The sequence below is a fragment of the Coptis chinensis genome, chromosome 3 (genome assembly GCF_015680905.1).
Source record: "Coptis chinensis isolate HL-2020 chromosome 3, ASM1568090v1, whole genome shotgun sequence".
NCBI classification, from domain to species: Eukaryota; Viridiplantae; Streptophyta; class Magnoliopsida; order Ranunculales; family Ranunculaceae; genus Coptis; species Coptis chinensis.
The window spans coordinates 50,742,732-50,763,687 of record NC_141458.1 but is presented as its reverse complement, the minus strand read 5'-3'; the positions used below and the strand labels follow the sequence as shown (position 1 = coordinate 50,763,687).

At 36.0% G+C, this 20,956-nt stretch overlaps 1 protein-coding gene across 1 annotated transcript; it reads left to right on the top strand.

The window, feature by feature from the left end:
- The first annotated feature begins 19,791 nt into the window (after window positions 1-19,791).
- On the top strand, window positions 19,792-20,301 carry LOC147509926 (uncharacterized). The gene has a single exon (XM_086597953.1). It carries the CDS (start codon window positions 19,792-19,794, stop codon window positions 20,299-20,301), a length of 510 nt encoding a protein of 169 aa, XP_086454079.1.
- The last annotated feature ends 655 nt before the right edge of the window (window positions 20,302-20,956 follow it).

Below are 20,956 nucleotides of genomic sequence, written 5' to 3'. Positions count from 1 at the left end.
TCACTTATTCTAATTTCTCATCTTTGCTTGAGGACAAGCAAAATCTTTGTGGGGTGGTTGATAAGAGCCAAAAAACTGTAGTTTTAACCCCTTAGCAGTCATACTTTTAGACCAATTATGTGAATAATAAGTAAGAGTTAATCTTGATTACGTGTTTTATGCATTTAGGGCTTCAAAGTCCATTATGTGCAGAAATGTGCCACTTTAGCGAGATAAAGGAGCAAAAGTCAGTAGAACTTCCGAATGCCATATCTTTGGACTCAGACCTCGGATTGAGGCCTACCTTATGTCAAAACGACCGGCTCGGAAAGAGCTTCGCAATGGTTCAAGCCTTGACCCAATCAGAGGAGCAAAAGTGGACGAAAAGTCTGTGGAAGCCAACTGCAGCTGAAGAGGCCTTTTTGGACTGAAAGAATTGGGTTTTGGGCCTGATTCTCTGGCCCAAAACATGGTTCCAAGCCCATGCACGATTTTTGGATCTGGATGTATAAAAACAAAAGCTTGACTCTTTGTTAATGGCAGTTAGGTTAGGAAGCTAATGTTAATGGAGTTTAGGGTTAGAAAAAGTTAGATCTAGATTAGTTAATTACTTAGTTTCATTCCATTAATTAGTTTCATTCTTTGTTTTAGCTTAGTTATTTAAATCATTGAATATCATTGTTATTTTTTATTAGATCAATAAAGTTAATTATCTTTATTCACAATCTTAGTTTTATATTCAGTTTAATTTAATTATGTCTTATTGTTATTATTGTTCTTGTGTTGAGAATGGTAGTATAGAAATTTCACACCAAACACATCACTCTCACCATTGTTCCTTGTGTTGGATCAATTGAATTTGTTTAAGTCTTGAGAATTAAGAGTGGAACGAAATCCTTACTCGTTGTATTGCATGATTTTGTTTTGAGAGTAAGAAGAATTGATTTAAACGTAAGAACGGTAGGATTACGTATTAGTGTTCTTGTAGCATTAATATTTAGGATTTTATTGTTTTTACGGTTATCAAGTACCTTGAAATCGAGTAATAAGTTTTCAGGCTTAATATCTCTGTGAATCACATTCTTCCGATGGCAGTATGCCAAAGCCTTTGTAAGACTTGCTATATACTGCATTATTAACCAAAAATAAAACATCAATATCCAATGTAGTAAAAAAAAAAACCCCATTCTAATATCAACATATTTACCGTGGTGGCTTGCTGTTAGGACAAGTGCCCAATCTTGCTAAGCAGCATATAAAGCTCACCACCATGACAGTATTCAAGAATCAAGTAAATATGATCAACATCATGAAACCATCCGAATAGTCATAGAACATTTGGGTGATTAAGTTTCTTTGAATTTCCATTTCTTTACCCAGTTGATTATTCAATTTGTATTTCTCAATATGGTCCTTGAATATCACCTTCAGTGCAACAATGTACTTGCTCTAAAACCAACACAGAAAATGGTAATGAAAAAATTTGAGATGAGAAAATGAGTACGTGTGAAATTTATTTTACCTTTTTTTCTTTGGCGAGATAAACTCTTCTGAATTTTCCTTTTCCAAGCAGTTTTCCGATTTCGAAAAAAAAAAATGAATCAAATTAACACATCAAGCTCGAAAAGACTTTTACCAATAAATTCTAAATCCACGCCTTGAAAAGAACAATGGAAATGCATCTAGAGACATAAAGACCTAAAACTAGAAATAATATAATCAAAGCACATCCAATATGAATACAAACCTTTGTGATGTAGTCAGTAATAATAAATCAAAAGGCTATTTAACGAAAGTGGAAATGATCTTAGTGAGAACACCTTTTTATGAACGGATATTGGAAGTGTTTTTGGAAGGGTGGGAACTGTTGTCTATTGGAAGGAAGGGGGGAGACTGAATGTGGGCTGTGTTGAAGTTTTTTTAGTTAGTGGGCTGAAATATTTGGGTACAAGATAGTCACATAAAAGTCAGGGAATCTATAACTGTTTTGGGGAATGGTCACAAATAATACGCCACACATGTACCCACATTCCTATAAAAAAAACATTTGTGACCATTTTGAAGACGCATGTCACCAAAAGCTTTTTAAAACAGTCACAAAAACCCTTTTCTGCCATTTGTGACCGTTTCAAACATAATAGTCACAAATAACATTTTAAAACAGTCACAAAAGGCCTTTTTTTCTACTATTGATAGTTTCTATAACACTATCTTTAGCACTCATTGTACCTTCAACTTTTGTTTCTTTTTGTTGTTTGTCTTTCAGCATCATAATTTCTTCATGACATAATTTAAGTTGGTCTATCAACTTGTGTTTTTGGAAATGTAGTTTTCCAATAGTAAGTTTTAGTCCTTCAATCTCTTTATTGGCATTGTCTTTTTTTGTTGCCTGATCTCCTTCCTTTTTAACATCTCTTTTCTTTCTATCCTATTCTACCTTAATCTTTTGATTCCTCTTTTTTCCAACATATTCTTCAAAATCAGACTCAGAATTGCAATCCTCTTCCCTGTCAAATAATACATTTGTGTTTTTTTAAAAAATGCCATTTTTCCTTTCATGCACAATATAATGTGAATTTAACACATTTGCATTATTAGTTGCTTAAGAATGCATTAGAAATTGGTTGAATTACCTTAAACAAAGCAAAACCATGCTATTCCCAAATCTCAGAGATGCATTTTAAATTGCTAAAACTGTATAAAAATTTGTTGAAATCATCATACCTTTTGTTCGTTTTTTAAGTTGATGTTTTCCTTATTGTTTGATCTCTCCACCAATTCATTTCACTTTTAATTGGAAATTTGAAGAATTTGGATGTATTTGGTTATTTTGATGAACCCACCACTCTTTTTGTAACTGGTTTGTACCTTTCTTTTTGGGTAGTTGTTTAGCTACTACTAATTAAAAAGGTTAAAATTGTAAAATGCAGTTCGAAATTTGTGCCAGATGTCCAATTTCGGTTTTTGTGGATGAAAAACTAAAAAAAAAAAAAAAAACCACTTTCCTGTGACAATAAAAAGTTTGTGTTTGGGTATCTACGCCCAATTTTATGATATATTATTGGTAAGTCGTATTGTTTTTGCTTTTGGACATTTATTGTTAAGTGTTGGTAGTGTGGTGTGAGTATGTGAGAGAGTGCTGGGCCTGGGAGGTGGTGTGTGTGCTGGTGGTTGGGGTGCGCCGATAGTCAAAAATTTGGATTCGATTTGTATTCGAAAAAGCGGATATTATCTGAAAATTTCAGATATTGGATACGGATAAATTTTGCTATTTGACAGGGTTTCAGATACGGATGTGGATTATGGTCATATCCGTCGGATAATATCCCTTCCGATTTACTTAATAAAAGTAGTATATTATTATACAATTAATTAAATATAAAATATGATTAATTATTGAGCTATAAAAAGGAAAGTGTGAAATTTCTAGGGCTTCTTTTCATTCATTCTCGGAGACCAACGCATTGCCACCACTCCTTTTCTTCCTCTATCGCCACCACCACTCCTCCTCTCCAATTATTCCTCAAGTCCTCAACGATACGACCACCACCGACTTCCACCACCAAGGCAAGTCATCTATTTTTCCATTTATCTCCACTATTTTTTTGTTTAAGTCATCTAATTTTTGTCTTTGAAAAAAAACGTAGCTTGGTAATATTGTGATATGGAAAGACCATTAATGCGCTTTGTTCAATTGAATCCATTTAAATGAGTCTCTTAAATCACATGATCTAAAAAGTTTGATATTTACCCATCATTCTAGAAATACATCTTGTTTGATATCCGTTGTGTCGTTGTCTTTTGTGTCTAATGGTAGAGCAATCTCATAACATAATCAAGTTACATGGTAAGCAAAGGAGAATGTTCCAAAACCACGAATTTCATGAAATAAGTTGTGTGGTGCTTTGCATTTAACTCTTTTTATGCTCCAATGAAGAACTATGTAAATCATATCTTTTATGACATGATCTTTCATCTTACGTGCAAGTCATTTTATTTATTTTCTTTAAATGAAGACATGTGCCTCATTTGTGAAATTTGGATCCGTGAAGAAACTTCAATTCACTTACTATCCAAAGTAAATGTTATTGATGAGTGCAACTATAACGCGGATATTGACACATTATTATTACGCAAATCTACTATTTTTTGTTCAAGGAAGAATTTCACTATTTGATAGTGATACATCATACATCCATGTTCCTTTACTAACATAATATGGTTGATAAGGTGCATGTTAGAATAAGAAGAAAAAGTATCCCATTGTTTTCTTTATACATGGTTTTTCTTGTAACTTCCAATAGCCATTTATTATTGTCCATGATATTGACTCTAAGCTATGTTGCACGGACGCGGACCACAAGATGTAGCGACTTCGGTTATATCTCAAAAAGTTAGGACGCTTGGACTTCGGCAAAGGACACGGAAATTAATTAATATTTATAATTTTATTTTATATAAATTGAACATTAAAAACTAAATTAAATATATCAACATTCATAAATTCAAAACTATTAAAGATAAATAGCTACAAAATTAAGTTTAATATTTCCTAATCAAACTTTAAAAACATGTCATAAGTCTTAACAAAACAAAAAATGAAAAAATTGAGTTTTTTTAATATTATTTTGATTTATTTTTTATTTTTTTGGGTCAACATCCGCGTCCTAACCATGTTGACCATGTCCTGACTGCGTCTTGACCTGCGTCCGGTTTAGTTGACCACGTCTTGACCGTGTTGACTGCGTCCGATGCGTGTCCATGCTGTGTCTGTGTCCGCGTCCGACGCATGTCCGATGATAAGCACCCAAAACTGTATTATAAAACCCCGTAGAGACGTAATATTTCGGTTAATTATGTACTTAATAATTATAAAATAATCGTATTTTCGTGCTTTTGTAGGTTTGTGCAACTAACGTAAAAATGATGATAAAGCCAGTATTTAAGCACGAAATAGTGAGTATACGTAAAACATTCGAGAAAGCCCATGTGAAGCCTAACAAAGCTGGACTAAAGCCCAAAGACTCAAACAAGACAGAATCAAGTCAGAAACGGGATTACGTGCACGGAGGCATCAAACTTCCGAAACTCATTTCTCTTGAACCAGGACTCCGAATTCGGCAAGTGAGATGCTTAGACGGTCACTGTGACGAACTCTATACAAAGGCGAGAAGTTGTAAAAATGCCAAAAGACAGACCTACCACTAGACGCAGCACGTGGACCTACTTTGCGGGCCCATAAGATTGGATGTGTCATCATGTCCCAAGTTAAGCTCACAAGTCAAACAAATAATTTGCACCACATGACACCTTGTATCTCATTAATTGGAACCACATGACACCTTGCATCTCATTAATTAGCAAGACTTGACTTTGGATTCTTGTAATAGTGAATATTTTATCTTGATTTAGTTTTAGATAGGATGGAATTTAATGTGGGAGGTGGCTTCACGTGGGATGGAAGAGAGAATGCTCTCATATGTAGTAAATTGGAAAATGAGAGCATTCATTCCTTGTCTTGTATTTTTATCTTTTACTTGTTTTATGTTAAGCTCTTGTAATAGTTTTAATGGTGGCAACACTTATGTTCTTCTAAATTAAATTTACATTTCCTTAAGGCAAAGTTAGTTTCTTCTCTTATTCTTCTTCTTGCTCTTTCATAATAGCATAACACATAATACATGAGCATTGTAATCCCATGATCATGAGCTAAAACCATCCTTTGTGGAAGGTTAATGAAGCTCATTTGAGGAATAATTTTGTTATTGATTTCTAGTTATTTGTTTAAGACAAATAAACTAGACTTTATATCCTACCCGAAAATGGTAGTTGGTGTAGAGTCTAGTTAGGAATTGAGGTGATTTCTTAGAGATAAGTCATTGCTTTTGTTTCTCATGCTAGCAATATGATCTTAGAGATGAGTTATATTGTTAGGGATCAAAACTCTAATCTTTATTAAGATTTGTCTATGAATTCTAAGAAAGATTAAAGATGTAATAAACTAGATTCAATCAATAAAGGTTTGTCTTCACATGAGTGGATTTAACTCTCCACCCCTTTCTATTTATCCATTTATCTTTTTTTTAGTGGTGCATGTTTACGTAACCTTAATTTAGGAATCTAAAAGTAAGCTAAGTAGTTTTAGTATAACTCAATCATCAAAAATCCTTCTCACTAGTTTCCCTTGAACAAACTCTAGTTGTAATATCATCCTTGTCTTAAGTTGGAACGAACCCTTACTCTAACAATACACACGATAGAGCGTGAGTAAGGAACTTGAGTATTGGTATGAAAATGGATAAAAAAACTTCATTTCTTTACAATGCAAAGTGCTTAACATCATCCGACGCGGACACAACCCATTGGTAGGTGCGTCTGTGCTTTAGAGAGTCTAAGTTGTATTATGTATGTTGAAATAATGGCTACCCCAAGTAGTGTTGTATCTACAGCTCCTTCACCTAGTGGTAGTGTGAGCCAAAACGCGTCGAGCCTACATCGATTGATGTCAAAACTGCGACCGACAAGATCATGCGTGTGGGATGAAGAAATAACTCCTTTTGATCCAATTAAAGGTAAATGTTCACAAGTGTGGCTAGACTATGATAATGAAACATTGTGAGATAGAACCTCTAAAGCTTATTGTAAACACTACATAAAGAGTTTTGGTCCTAGTAGTAAGTTGGGTACTACACATTTGATAAATCATTTGAAAATTTGCAAGAAGAAAAACGTTCTACTTCAAGTCAAAAACTTTTGTGAAATTATTTTAGCCCAAATGAACCTAAAAAATTAGGAAGTTGGAAATATGACGACCCACTTACAAGTAGACTTGACTTTGCATGCATGGTTGCTAAGCATCACTGGGGGTGTTCATGGGTCAGTTCAGGTCGGGTTTGGGATAAAACTAACCAGCAAACTAGCCCTATCGGTTTATGTTCTATGGTAACCGAACCGACTCGATACCTTGGACTTAACCAACCTGACCAATTTCCCACCTAATTGATACCCGATCCAAAAATGACAATGTTACGGTAAACTAACCCGACACGACAAATATGTGTTGCCCCAAGTCTAATTTTCTCAAACTTAAGCCCAACATTCAAATTGGCTAAGGATTAAATGAACGTTCAACATATAAGTCTGTAAGCCGAACATTCAACATGTAAGTCTGTCAACTTAAACCCAACATTCAAATTGGCCTAGGATTAAATGAACATTCAACATTTCAACATGTAAGTTTGTAGGCCAACATTCAACATATGAATCTGTAACACCAATTCAACAATACATGTGCATGTAACACCAATTCAATAGTACATGTGCATTCTTTACTTCATCACATAATAACCCAAAAATTAAATGAAAAGAAAGCTTTACATCTTTTAACATCATCACACAATAACACAAAAAATCAAATGAAAAGAACTACCCGAGCTTTTAAATCCACAATCATAACTAGGCATATAAGTGCATAACTAAGCGTACGAGTAACATGTTCATCGTCCCAACAAAAAAAATTGTCAATGGTAACATCATTTCTAGTGTAGTACGTACTGCATCAACGCACCATTTCCATTTTCTAGGAGTGCACCATACAAACATAGCCAAAAAATAGAGTACTATAGAACTAAAAAACAATAGCATCTACAAAATCCACAACTATCAGGCAATCCACACTATCAAGTGCTAACCACAACTACATTTCATAACAAAAAAACAATCCAACTTATTCATGTTAAAAAATAGTGAATGAACATTACCAAAAAAAAAAAAAAAAAAAAAAAAAAAAAACCTGATCACCAATAAATTCTCTGCAGCATTAGGGTCAGAAGAAGAAGTTGATCCAAATAATTTTGAAAAACCAAAAAAACACAAGTACATGTGATAAACACATAAATGCTACGCATTTATGCCCACATTTATATTAAGTTGTCCAGTTAATTTATGTATTATCCTTTAATTAGTTTGTTTAATTGGTTTTACAGAAATCAACATGAACGCAATGAAACAGGTTGAGACTGGAGATGATAAGTGCTCAAAAAGTGTAATTTAACCCTCGATTATGCCTCTTGTTTAGCCATCTTAGTGGACTAATAGTGTTTGTAAGTTATGTTTTATGATTCTACAGGTGAAAGAGAGAGTTTTGTGGAATATTAGAGAAAAATGGGTAAAATAGAGCAATTCGGAGCATTAAAGATCACATGGAAAGCCCGTGGACAATCATGGAGAAGGCCAAGGAATTGAAGCTATTAAAGATGTGACTTGGACCTATTTTAAAGCCTATTTGGAAGCCCAAGGCCAAAGGATTTGTTGCTTGGACCAAAGCCTGCAAAAGAGGATAGAAGGATAGAGCAGAAGAGGTAAAATACACTTCCGCGTCAGGGATGCATGGATCGCACGTCTAGACGTATTTCTCGCGTCTAAGACGCATGAAACGACATTGTAGCCAATTCCTTCTCAGTTTTGGAGACGAAGTTGGACTCTAAAAGAAGTATATTTGTATTAGGAAACAAATGGCGGTTTAGAATGCTTATAGAACTCATTGTAACCCCTATAAATAGAGGACCTAAGTGCCTCATGTAATTTGCCAATTCACTTATACTCTTGTCTCCAGAACTTGAGGCAGAGAGAGATTAATAATAAAAGATTCGGTTTTAACTAGCCGAGTCTTAATAAGTTAGTCTTTCTAGTCTTATGTTCTTCAACTCTTCTTCTTCTTCTCATTCTTCGTGTTCTTCCTTTTTTATGGAAGGCTAATCTTCTCCTTCAAGGGAGAAGATGAAGCCGGTGCTTAGGGTTTGTTGATTCTTCTGGTTCATGGTATTCTCCAATCGGGTTAGTTCTTTATGTTTTTAGTTATTAGTTCTATTGCCCAGACTAGGGGATGGAAGTATGGATTAAAGTTTTTATTTATTACAATTGGATATCATGTTAGTTTAGGGTTTTATTTATTGCAATTGAATATTTGCTAGTGACATGCTTTTATTTATTGCAATTGAATATAATACTAGAATAGGGTTTTATTTATTGTAATTGAATATTATACTATTATTCTCTACTTTTCTTCTAGTTGTGTAGTGTTTTAGAGTAAGGGAAGTATTCCTTGTGTTTGCCTTAGATAGTGATTCATTGAATAGCTGCCCAAGCTCACATAAAAGGAAAGAAGATACTAGTAACATGAACATAGGAACAACCTTAAGTAGAGTTATTCGTTAACGATGTTTCGTCCAAGAGGGCATCGACACTCGCTCAATTACCTAATTGCAGTCTACTTGTGAGAACAACCACGAAGCAAAAGGTCACAAATCAAAAGTATGGGTGGATTCTAATCTCTTGAATTCCCTCTCTTATAAATTATCAATAGTTTAGTTAGTTTAGTTTAGTTTAGTATTAAAATCTACAATATCTATAATCACAATTTTTAATCTCTCAAACCCCCTTTCCTGTCCTGTCCTTCATATAAACATACACTTAAAAGTGGAACGATACCCTACTCATCTTTTACTTATTGAGGGATAACTAGGTTTTGATACGATTCTATTTTGTTCAACGACCATCATTCATCTACATCATATACCATCTCACACACAAAAAGGAGGCGTGTCGCGGTCAAATGGCTTACGTTTTAAGTTGTTTATGTTTAACGTTTTCTTTCAAGATTAGAATTTTGGATCTTGAGGTAATTTTAGCCACATCATCCATCCTTTTAAGAAAGAAAGAAGCTTGAATGACATCTCGAAGACAATATCTACCATCCAGGTTAGTCGAATCTTCATTCTTTTTATTTCATTCTTAGTATAGTTGCATCGTAGTTTAGTTTTATTGCTTTCTAGTATAATTACATTTAGGACCTTTTCAACAATTGAAGTTGTAAGCCAACACAGGGAAACATCAAACTCTAGTGTTTCTTGTCTGAATCTAGACAAACGGACTATCGTCTGTGGGCCGTGGTACTTAAGCAATCCAAGTGATTCACCATAACCCTAGAAGAGACAACTTTAGACAATGGGCGAAACACTAGCTGCAAAGCCCAACCCAGTTGAAGGAAAGTAGTTTTGCTTTTTAGTATAATTTAGAATAGTTGCATATTAGTTTAATTGCATTCAAGCATAATAGGATAGTTTTTCGTCATTTTCGCATAACATTTTCTAGTGTATGCCCCGTCATCCATATCATCGTATGGTAAGAATACAACAGTGGATAAGGTTTAGCAACTGACTCACAAGAATACTAGACGAGATTGATACAATGGCCGAATGCCATGATGGAAGTGTTATGAACCTAAATAATCCTAAAGCTATCCCACCCAAGCAAGCACAACAAAGGAAGAAGCTGAGCGATTTCTATTCGCCAATCATTGAGACCCACCCAGCGGTATTGTTTTTCCAGAGATAGAAGTGAACCAGTTTGAACTTAGAGCATCAGTAATCTCTATGCTTCCAAAGTTCAATGGTTCAGACAATGTTATATGTTCACATGAACAAATTTCTATTAGTCCTCAGAACTTTCAAGAACTAGAATATCAAAGATGAGAGTATCAAGTTGATTCTTTTTACACTCTCACTCGAAGTTAAAGCCTCCGAATGGTTAACTACACAGCTAATCAATTCAATAGACAACTGGGAGAAGTTGAGAACGAAGTTTATGAACAAGTTATCAGCAATTTCAAAGACTGATGCCATGCAGCAAGCTATCAGCGATTTCAAAGGAAAGGCGACTGAAGAATATCATTGTAGTTGGGAGCGATTCAACAACCTGCTAGTCTCGTGCCCACATCATGGATACGACAAGAGCACACTGGCTCATTTTTTATATCGAGGACTCTTGATGATGAACAAGCAGATGATATAGTCAATGCACAAAGGCAAGTTTACATCAATGGATGGAGAGGAAGCTTACAATTTTCTTGAGAATTTAGTTGAAGAAACACAACAATGGACTACTAGCAATGAGGATGTTGCTAGCATGGAGGGGGAGCTAAAGCAATTTGGTTACAAAGCACATGAACAATCAGATCAAGAACTGAAGTCTACATTGGCAGCCTGGCCACTAGCATTGAAACTCTGAGTAAGAAATTTAATTAGTTCTCTATGAATCCCTCCAAGATCAACAAGTCTCAAGCTAAATCTCTCCTGGGCATGTAAGTTAGCGCGCTGAAGTTTGTTAGGACACTTCTCATGCAACTCTAGAAAGTCCCCGTTACTATCAACATGCATCGGGTTGAGAGTACAATATAAACTTATTTCAGAGGCCCAACCAAGGTGGTACTAATTTTCAAGGCAATTATTGGAGATAGAACGCTGGACCCCCAGGTTCTCAAGATCAAAGTTATATTCCACAGACAAGTCAAGCTTCACAGTTGGTTCCTTAACAACAATTATACTCTCAATAGAATTCCAATACAAGTGGAGAGTTAGTGCCTAATCTTATGAGAAATTATGCCACACCTGCCAACCTGGAGAATGTAATTACTTTGCTATCACAGAAAAATTAGAAGTTTGAAAGTGTTCTAGAGCTTCTTACACAATCTTAGCTTAATCTCCAGTAGTCTCAGGCAAGTCATTGTTTTAGAATGGAGTCTCTAGAGCTAAGGTCGACCAACTCACTACTACTTTGTCTATAAAGACACAAGCCACTCAACCTAGCTTATTGGAACCAATATTGAGGAGTGAAGATGTATGCCACATTAGGACAACTTCTAGTACTGATCACCTCCATGATCATGTCAGCTCAGTTACTACTCTCAGATCAGGATTGAAGATAGACAACAAGGTTGACTTACCTTCTCATGATGACATTGCTACAGAGCAATCGGTCAAGATTTCAAATGAAGTTCAAAAGGAAGTGGGGGAAATTATTTCCACTCCCATTTGTCAAGATTACTAAGACAAGATATGCAAGAATGCCGAAGAGAAAGAAGAGCAGACACATGCTGATGTGTTTGTACCAAAGGCACCTTTTCCTATGTTTTTTGTTCAAAGCAAAAAGGACAAGCAATTTTTAGAGATGGAGGCATTTGAGAAAGATAACATCAATATCCCCTTTTTCAAAGTGATCAAGCAGTTGCCATCATATGCCAAATTCTTGAAGGATGCATGCAACATAAAGAGAAGTACTCATGTTCCAAAGCGAGCGTTTCTAGCTGGACAAACAATGTCTATTATCCATCAGCAAGCTCCAGTCAAGCTCAAAGATCCAGGAAGTCCTACAATATCATGCAAGATAGGAGAAAAAATCACGGGTAATGCTCTTTTAGACCTTGGTGCTAGTGTTAATCTCTTGCCATATCATGTGTACCAAGCGTTGGGCCTGGAGAACCTAAAGCCTACAAAAGTCAAATTGAAGTTAGCTGACCATTCTACCAAGATTCCCAGAGGCATAGTTGAGGATGTTCTTGTTCAAGTAGCCAATTTCTACTATCCAGTGGATTTCATTATGATAGACACCCAGGAGGCCTTTGATAAAATTCCAATTATTCTAGGCCGACCTTTCCTCGCTACTGCAAAAGCTTTGATAAATTGTCACAATGGTGAAATAAAGATCAACTTGGGTAAGATGTCCATGGACATAAATATCTTTCACCTGTTGCATAAGGATTGTGATGACACCGAAGGTGGAGAGGTGTACTTCCTTGATAGCATGATACAAGAATCTTTCCCATTCGAAGATACAATTGAGAGTGCTCAATCTACAGAAAACTGTGATGAACCTGAGAACCCTACCACAGAGGCGTTGCTAGCCATGTTCTTGGAATCTCTGCAGAAAATTAAGGATTTAAGTGAGCAGAATGGAAAATTAACAGAGAGAGTATCATATCTTGAGAAGATGAACTCTACATTTCAAGATGAACAACAGACTTCTGCCCAGAAAAATTAGTTACTAGAGAATCATCTTAAAGAAGTTTTGGAAAAACAACATAATCTAGAAACTAAAATAAGTCTTCTGAAGCAGAAAGTGGACCATATTGATAAGAAGCATTGCACTGTTGAAGCCTCTTCTACACCATCATTTAATGCGGACGAGAAGAACGCGTGAACCAGTCTACCGCCCACCTTGAGTGCAGTCAGCCAGATATCCATTATCATCACTGTGGTGGTAAAGGGCACATCAGATACTATTGTCCTGTTAGAAAGAAAGATTTTCGTCAATATTCTACACAGAGGAACCAGAAGGCCTATCACATAATCATCAGACCTAAAATACTTCAAGGTAGAGAAGCAACTTCACCAGCAATCTTTCCAGCATATCAAGGAGTATTTTTGACAACCCACAAGGTGATACCTCCTTGTCCTCCAAACATTCATCAGATTTGGGTAAGAAAATATGATCTCCTCACTCCAAATTGATAATGCATGATATATAGTCTTAGGGATCTGACTTAAAAAGACCTAACAAAAAAAAATCTTGGTAAAAGGAAATGTTCTTATTTTTGGGATTAATTTTGATATTCGGCATCAATGGTAACATCTTCCCTTTTTCTCATTGATTTCATTCATTCATTTACTTAATTTCTATACATTGAGGACAATGCATATGTTAAGTTGGGGGAGGGTGTACTTGAGAAATGAATTTTGAAAATTAGTTAAAAATATTTTTGTTTCTATATCAGTAGCATAAGAAAAATGAATTTTAATGATGAGTCTGGGATATAGATTCTATACTGCTTAGTGTTGAGTTTGATAGATAGTTGATATTATTGATTTCATTACCGCTTAGACTATTTATTATGCTTAGACATAGTTCTTGTTGATAGAATTCTTTATCAAGGCACCACCATAGTACTTGGTCAGTTTTGTGTACGTTTGTTAGAAGAGAGATTTAATCCCTAGTAAACTGGAAGTAGATTTTTTTAGACTTAGTTCGTGAGACTTGAGATTTATACCCATTCTTTAGAGAGTCTTACGAAAAATCCGAGTCTTAGTGACTCAACATCATTCAGTTCTTTATGTCGTTGTAATATAGTCTCATTATTCATTGATTTGGTTAATCACGAAGTGACATCAACTTGGGAGATAGCCATTAGGTCTTGTAGTCTATTCAGAACAGAGTATCATATTGATAAGTCAAGTAGTGAACCTATTCAACCTTTATCCCACCTAGTAGGACCATCATGTTAATCCCTTTTGAGCCTTACAATAAGCCATTTTCTTTCATAAAACCCTTTACCCTTTACCCAACTCCAGGCAAGGAGTATAGCCAAAATCTTTATCAGCCATACCCATTTGTTTCTGAGAATACGAGGGGCACAAAGAGGAAGAAATAGCACAAAAGGAAGATTACAAGGATATATCAGAGAGATACAATGAAGACAATCATTCTGTTCTAAGTGAAAGAAGCTAGTGGAAAATAAGCATATCTAGTACTAATCAAGGATATACCAGTTAGCTAAAGAAAAAAAAAAGTTGAACAGAATGGATGGAAAAGCTAAGACAACGGAAGAATTTTCTCTACAATACAGAATTTGAAAAAATCTTTCAAAGAAAGAAGCAAAACCTTTAGTGTTTCAGAAACAACCTTTGAATCTTTTTTACCTTTCCTTCATAAACCAATACCTAAGCCAAGTTACAACCCATGACTTATCATTACAGTATGGTATGAAGTCTAGAATAGGTGAGAGGATGCTAAATTGAAGGATCCGACACTTCATATGTGATTGACATTCTTTCCATGAGACTACTTTCATCCAGAAGTCCGTTTTTCAAGGTAGTATGTGGGATGTTCATATTCATTATTTTTTTCCCCACATACATGAGGTAAAATAGTATACCATCTTCTGAGAGATTCTTTTCTAAGAGTACAACTGGTGAGGATTGAAAGTCGAGATTATCTGTCTAAAGGTAAACTAGGGATTCCATTTATTGGATAGGAGAGTATAGGAGATTGACTAAGTACACATATAAGCCTTGATTGAGAATTTTGTCAATTTTTACTATCTTCCATCATAATCTATGAGTCTTTGCAGCAATATAATTAGTAATGGAGACCGTCTGTTGGAGTAAGCACTAAGTGGATAAGGAATTTCTCTCTCTAAAAAATACTATCATTCTTGAACATGTTATTGATTGATTTTGTGGTTATATCACCTAAAAACCCTCACGAGACTATAACTCATCCTTTTTGGGGAACTTAAAGGTTTAATGCCATGTTGCATATGGTAAATGCAATCGCGATGCCTGCGAAAATGAGTTAGGATTTTATTTTTGTTATTAGGATGTGATTTTGATCACTTATCTATTTTTTATCTTATTTGCTAAGAGACTAGTTGGGAGTTGGGAGTTGTGATAAGTGCTCAAAAAGTGTAATTTAACCCTCAATTATACCTCTTGTTTAGCCATCTTAGTGGACTAATAGTGTTTATAAGTTATGTTTTATGATTCTATAGGTGAAAGAGAGAGTTTTGTGGAATATTAGAGAAAAAGGGTAAAATGGAGCAATTTGGAGCATTAAAGATTACATGGAAAACCCGTGGACAATCATGGAGAAGGCTAAGGAATTGAGCTATTAAAGATGCGACTTGGACCTATTTTAAAGCCTACTTGGAAGCCCAAGGCCAAAAGATTTGTTACTTGGACCAAATCCCACAAAAGAGGATAGAAGGATAGAGCGTAAGAGAAAATACACTTCCGCGTCTGGGACCAAAGCCCAAGGCCAAAGGTTTTATTTATTGTAATTGAATATTATACTATTATTCTCTACTTTTCTTCTAGTTGTGTAGTGTTTTAGAGTAAGGGAAATATTCCTTGTGTTTGCCTTATATGGTGATTCATTCAATAACTGCCCATGCTCACATAAAAGGAAAGAAGATACTATTAACATGAACATAGGAACAACCTTAAGTAGAGTTATTTGTTAACGATGTTTCATCCAAAAGGGCATCAGCACTCGCTCGATTACCTAATTGTAGTCTACTTGTGAGAACAACCATGAAGCAAAAGGTCACAGATCACAAGTATGGGTAGATTCTAATCTCTTGAATTCCCTCTCTTATAAATTTTCAATAGTTTAGTTAGTTTAGTTTAGTTTAGCATTAGAATCTACAATATCTATAATCACAGTTTTTAATCCCTCAAACCCCTTTTCCAGTCCTGTCCTTCATATAAACATACACTTAAAAGTGGAATGATACCCTACTCATCCTTTACTTATTGAGGGATAACTAGGTTTTGATACGCTTCTATTTTGTTCAACGACCATCATTCATCTATATCATATAACATCTCACACACAAAAAGGAGCGTGTGTCAAATGGCGCTGCTGCCGGGGAAATAATTAATTGAAGCCCTAGGAACGTGTCAGGAGACTTTACGGGATTGTAACATCCTCATGGTTTGATTATAGAGAGGATACTCGATACAAGGTTGAAAATGACATGCATAAGACATTCTGATGCTTCTGTGAAAGTTTGGAGTTCTGGTCAAATCAAAGAGGAGGCGCCCTCCTTCTCAGTATGCACAAAAACAATGTTCTTTTTCCTGATTTTCTCGTAGCTTTGAAATCGAATTGGAAAACTCCCAATTCTATTCAAACACTAAACGAAACATTCCCAAAGAGGTTCCAACTCTTGCATGCCTTAAACCAAACTCCTATATCTACTAAAGGGAGATCGAGAGTAAAAGATCCTCAACTTGCATTAAAAAAGAGGATCCTTGGAGGTGAAGATATAGCGCTGGAATAGATGAATTGGAGAAGAAGACACCACCCTACTGGATTTAGGTTTTGTCAATGGCTTCTTTCTCTTTGATTTTTGTTATTCTATATATCTTGTCTAGCTAAACTTTAAGCTAGGGCTTAGATGAAGCCCTAGACTTGCGTAGGTTTTCACTATTTAATGACTTCATTATTCTCTGACTTGGGCTAATGATAAATTGTTTGTTTTCATCGATATTAGTACAATACTTTCATTAATTATATCTTGCATGTTAATTTTATGTCATGACTAGTTAATTGTTAGATAAATATTTTGTTATTATCAAAGCATCGTTTTTATGTTTAATTAAATCTGTGAGAAGTTGTACTTTAAACAGACAACTTCTGCAACGGATTTATATTTTCGTTTGCTAAAATTCAATTAACCATATATATAGATTTATATAAGAGCTTCACGTTCACATCTTCGAGCAAGCAAGGATTACCTTTCCCTCATGCTACTCGTAATAAAAATAGAATTTTAAATTAATTAAACAATGATAATCTACAACGGTCTAGGGTGGATTCGAAAGTCTTAGTTTTTCTCCATTGATAGTTTAAACCTAAGTTTTATTTCTTTAACAAAGTATTTTTTTTTTCGTATTTTGAGTTTTTAGCAATGGGGACAGTTTTAGGAGCGACAGGTAGTGAGATAACTTAAGTTGCTATCTTGATCTGGTGCCACCTTTTCTTACCAATAATAGCAAATCAAAAACCCTTCGTCTGTTTCTTATCTAGTTCTCTCACAGTTGTTTTTCCACTAGTAGTAAAATCCTCCATTGTCAACAATGTGAGTTTTGTAGTGGAAGCAAATAGTTTTCTATCCTCTGCTGGTAAAATCCTCTACTGCATACAGTGGGAGTTCGCAGAAACAAGAAACAAAAATTTCCACTCTCTGGATTTCGCAAGGAACAAATGGCTGCGGTTCCACTCTCTGGATTTCACAAGGAACAAATGGCTGCGGTTCCATTTGTTTTAGGATCGAGTAGACATCAAATGAGGTTTCCTGTTAGTAGTGAGGCAGAGTCATCAAGGTAAGGCACCATCAGGAACAATAATACGGTGGAAGCAAATAAAGAATCGTATGAATTGGCCCCCGTTCCTCTTGGGTTTGGTATGAATCAGTAACAGGTTAGATGTTCAAATAGATATGGAGCGGAGACAACAAGACAAGATTTTTTTCACAAACAATACTACTGCATCTATAGAGTCGGACTATCTTTGCCGAACTCAAGCATGAGTGCTACTCCAAATATGGAAGTGCCTGGAGTATGAACATGGAGCAGTTTGTTCCTTCAGAATAGAGCGGCTGTGCGTACAAGAAATCTCAAACATTTCACTCTTCAAGAAGTGAATGGAGTAACCACAATACCAATGGATCTAATCATGCAAGGATGCAATGAATGGAGTGAATATGTCGTGGGGTTCTTCATTGAGAAGCGCCTATCTTTTACTTATGTCAAAAATGTCCTCCAACAGAGATGGAAGGATAAATGTCACTTTGAGATTATTGCAGACAAGGATTTATTCTATTTCAAACTCTCTAGCAGTGAAGCACGACAAGCAGTTCTAGGGAAGGTCCAATCTTTATTGGTGGTCATTGTTTGATAATAAGTCCATGGACTCGAGGAGTGGAGAAACAACGAACTCTGATAACAACAGTACCTCTGTGGGTTAAGATTCACAATGTCCCTAAGGAGCTATGGACTGATGATGGGTTGGGATTTCTAGTAAGCAAGGTTGGTGTGCCGAATAGTCAGGATAAAGCCACGAAACTGAAAAAGAGAATCAACTATGCTCGTGTATGTGTTGAGGTTGATGTTTCGGCTAAACTTCCTGATTCATTCCCTATTGAACTAGCTCCAGGTGATGAGCAACTCATTTCATTTGAATACCCATAGATCCTAGCAAGATGTGAGAGCTGTCAAAAGTTTGGGCATGCAACTGAGAACTGCTTCAGAGAGGCAAATTCAGTAAGGAGAATGAATATCAATGGTACTGGGAGAGTGAATATAAGAACTAATGTACAAACTGGTTTGGATTCAAATAATGCAAATAGAGCACAGGAAGGAGGATAGAATGAATGTAGCAGTACCAATACCAATGTGAGTTATGAGAATATAGGAAGAAATATTGTAATTTATGCTGGTAATGGGACTGGAGAAAATAAGAGGAGGAGGATATGGAGGGTTCAAAGTTGTCCTACGTCCCTATTTGAAGTAGCAGGTCCAAGATGTATCAGGAGTGATAGAGGAGAAGAAACTAGGGAGCATAACTCTTGTCTAGCAAGCCAAGATGAGCCAGAGGAAATTCCTACTAATGCAGGATAATCTGAATTAACTGAGGACCGTACACAAATGACAAAAGTGACTATTGCAATGCATGACTAAATGCAGATGGTAGTGTACGAGCCTCAAGTGGAAGAGCTTGTCCTGGTAGTATAGCCTAACCCTTTACAGCTTCTAGCAGGGAAAAATTGGAAGGTGAATCACCCCATGAAGCTGAATACTTCGAAGACCACCTCTATGCATATGAAAAAGAGGTTGAGCAGTCTACTCCACTAGCAATTGTTGTGCCAGAACCGAAAATGACTAGATTGCAAGCAAAGCGTAACAAGGAGCAAAGTGTGGAGATTCATAGCCCACAACGAAACAATAGCAACTCCAAGAGCAGGAGAGGTAGGCCAAAGGGGAGGAAAAATAAAAATAGTTATCGATGAGTAGCCTGATCATTGTGTGGAACATAAGGGGAATTAATGATCATCATAAAGCTCGGGAAGTTAATAAAATGAGAATGGAAAAACATGTTTGTGTGATGGGTTTGCTTGAAACCAAAGTCTGAAAAGAACATTTTGATAAAGTTATAGAATTGTGCTGCCTACAGTGGAGTTGTTTGAATAACTATGACTATGATCCGAGTGGTAGAGTGTGGCTATGCTGGAATCCTAATGAAGTAGCCATTCAAGCCATAAGTTCATGCGACCAATATATTCACTCAAAGATTACTATTTTGGCTACAAACATAAGCTACTTTTTAACCATAGTCTATGCCAGGAATGACAAGCCAGCAAGAACGAGAGTGTGGCAGAGTTTGGTCACATTACAGACTTCTGATCCTTGGTGTACGATGGGAGATTTCAATAATGTAACAAATGCTACAGAGAGATGTGGTGGAGCTCTTATACACCCGAGAGACACAAGAGAGTTTGTGGATTGTTTGCAAACTATAGGACTGACAGACTTGAAATATTCGGGGTTTTTTTACACTTGGTCAAACAACTTTGTAGGGAGAAGCATAATCCTATCTAAGATTGACCGATGTGTAGTTAATTCAGCTTGGCTCACTAGATTCCTTGCTTCAGAAGCCGAATTCCTTCCTCATGGTATTTCTGACCACTGCCCAGTTCAGGTAATGTGGTATGACAAAAGCAGGAAAGCGAGCCCTTTTAAGTTCTTCAATTCTTGGGTGAACTACCCAGAGTATAATGCATTGCTGCTTGATGTATGGAATCAGCCTATCAGATCTAATCCCATGTACATCTTGCTTCAGAAGCTCAAGCTTCTCAAAATTCAGCTGAGACCTTGGGTTAAGAGAATTTTTTCTGATCTTCACTCACGGGTAGAGAAAGCTAAATAAGTTATTTTCACTCTTCAGAAACAGATTTAAAATGATCCCTTGAACACTTTTGTAGTAACAAGGGAAAAAGCTGCAATGGAAGAGTATGCACTATTGGCTAAATCAGAATATGTTGAATTGGCTTAGAAAGCTTCTAGAGATTGGTTCACAAAGGGAGATAAATGAACGACTTACTTCTTTAATTGCCTAAAGGAACGGAAGAATAGAAGTGCCATAAGATCCCTTACCACGCATGATGGGGTGCAGCTTAACACGCAAGACCAGGTAACCAACCAATGAGGTGTTGAACTATTATCAAGAACTCTTGGGTACTAACTCTCTATTGCAGGTCGTTGAAGATTTCTTTTCATGAACCAGAATGTCGAAATACTATTCCCTATGAAATAGCAGCTACCCTAGACATTGATGTGAGTCCTGAAGAAATAAAGCAAGCTATCTTTTCCATGGATGACTCCAAATCACCAGGGCCAGATGGATTCAATGCTTTCTTCTATAAGCATTGTTGGAATATAGTAGGCAATGATTTCACCAGTGTAGTGCTTACCTTCTTTACTTCCTTCCACATGCCAAGAGGAGTTAATGCTACATTACTCTGCCTTATTCCCAAAGTGAAGAACCCTTCTAAGGTGGAAGAGTATCGACCCATTGCCTGTTA

Excerpts from the sequence above, each read along its gene's own strand:
- LOC147509926 (XM_086597953.1), top strand. The coding sequence starts at position 19,792 with ATGGGAGATTTCAATAATGTAACAAATGCTACAGAGAGATGTGGTGGA.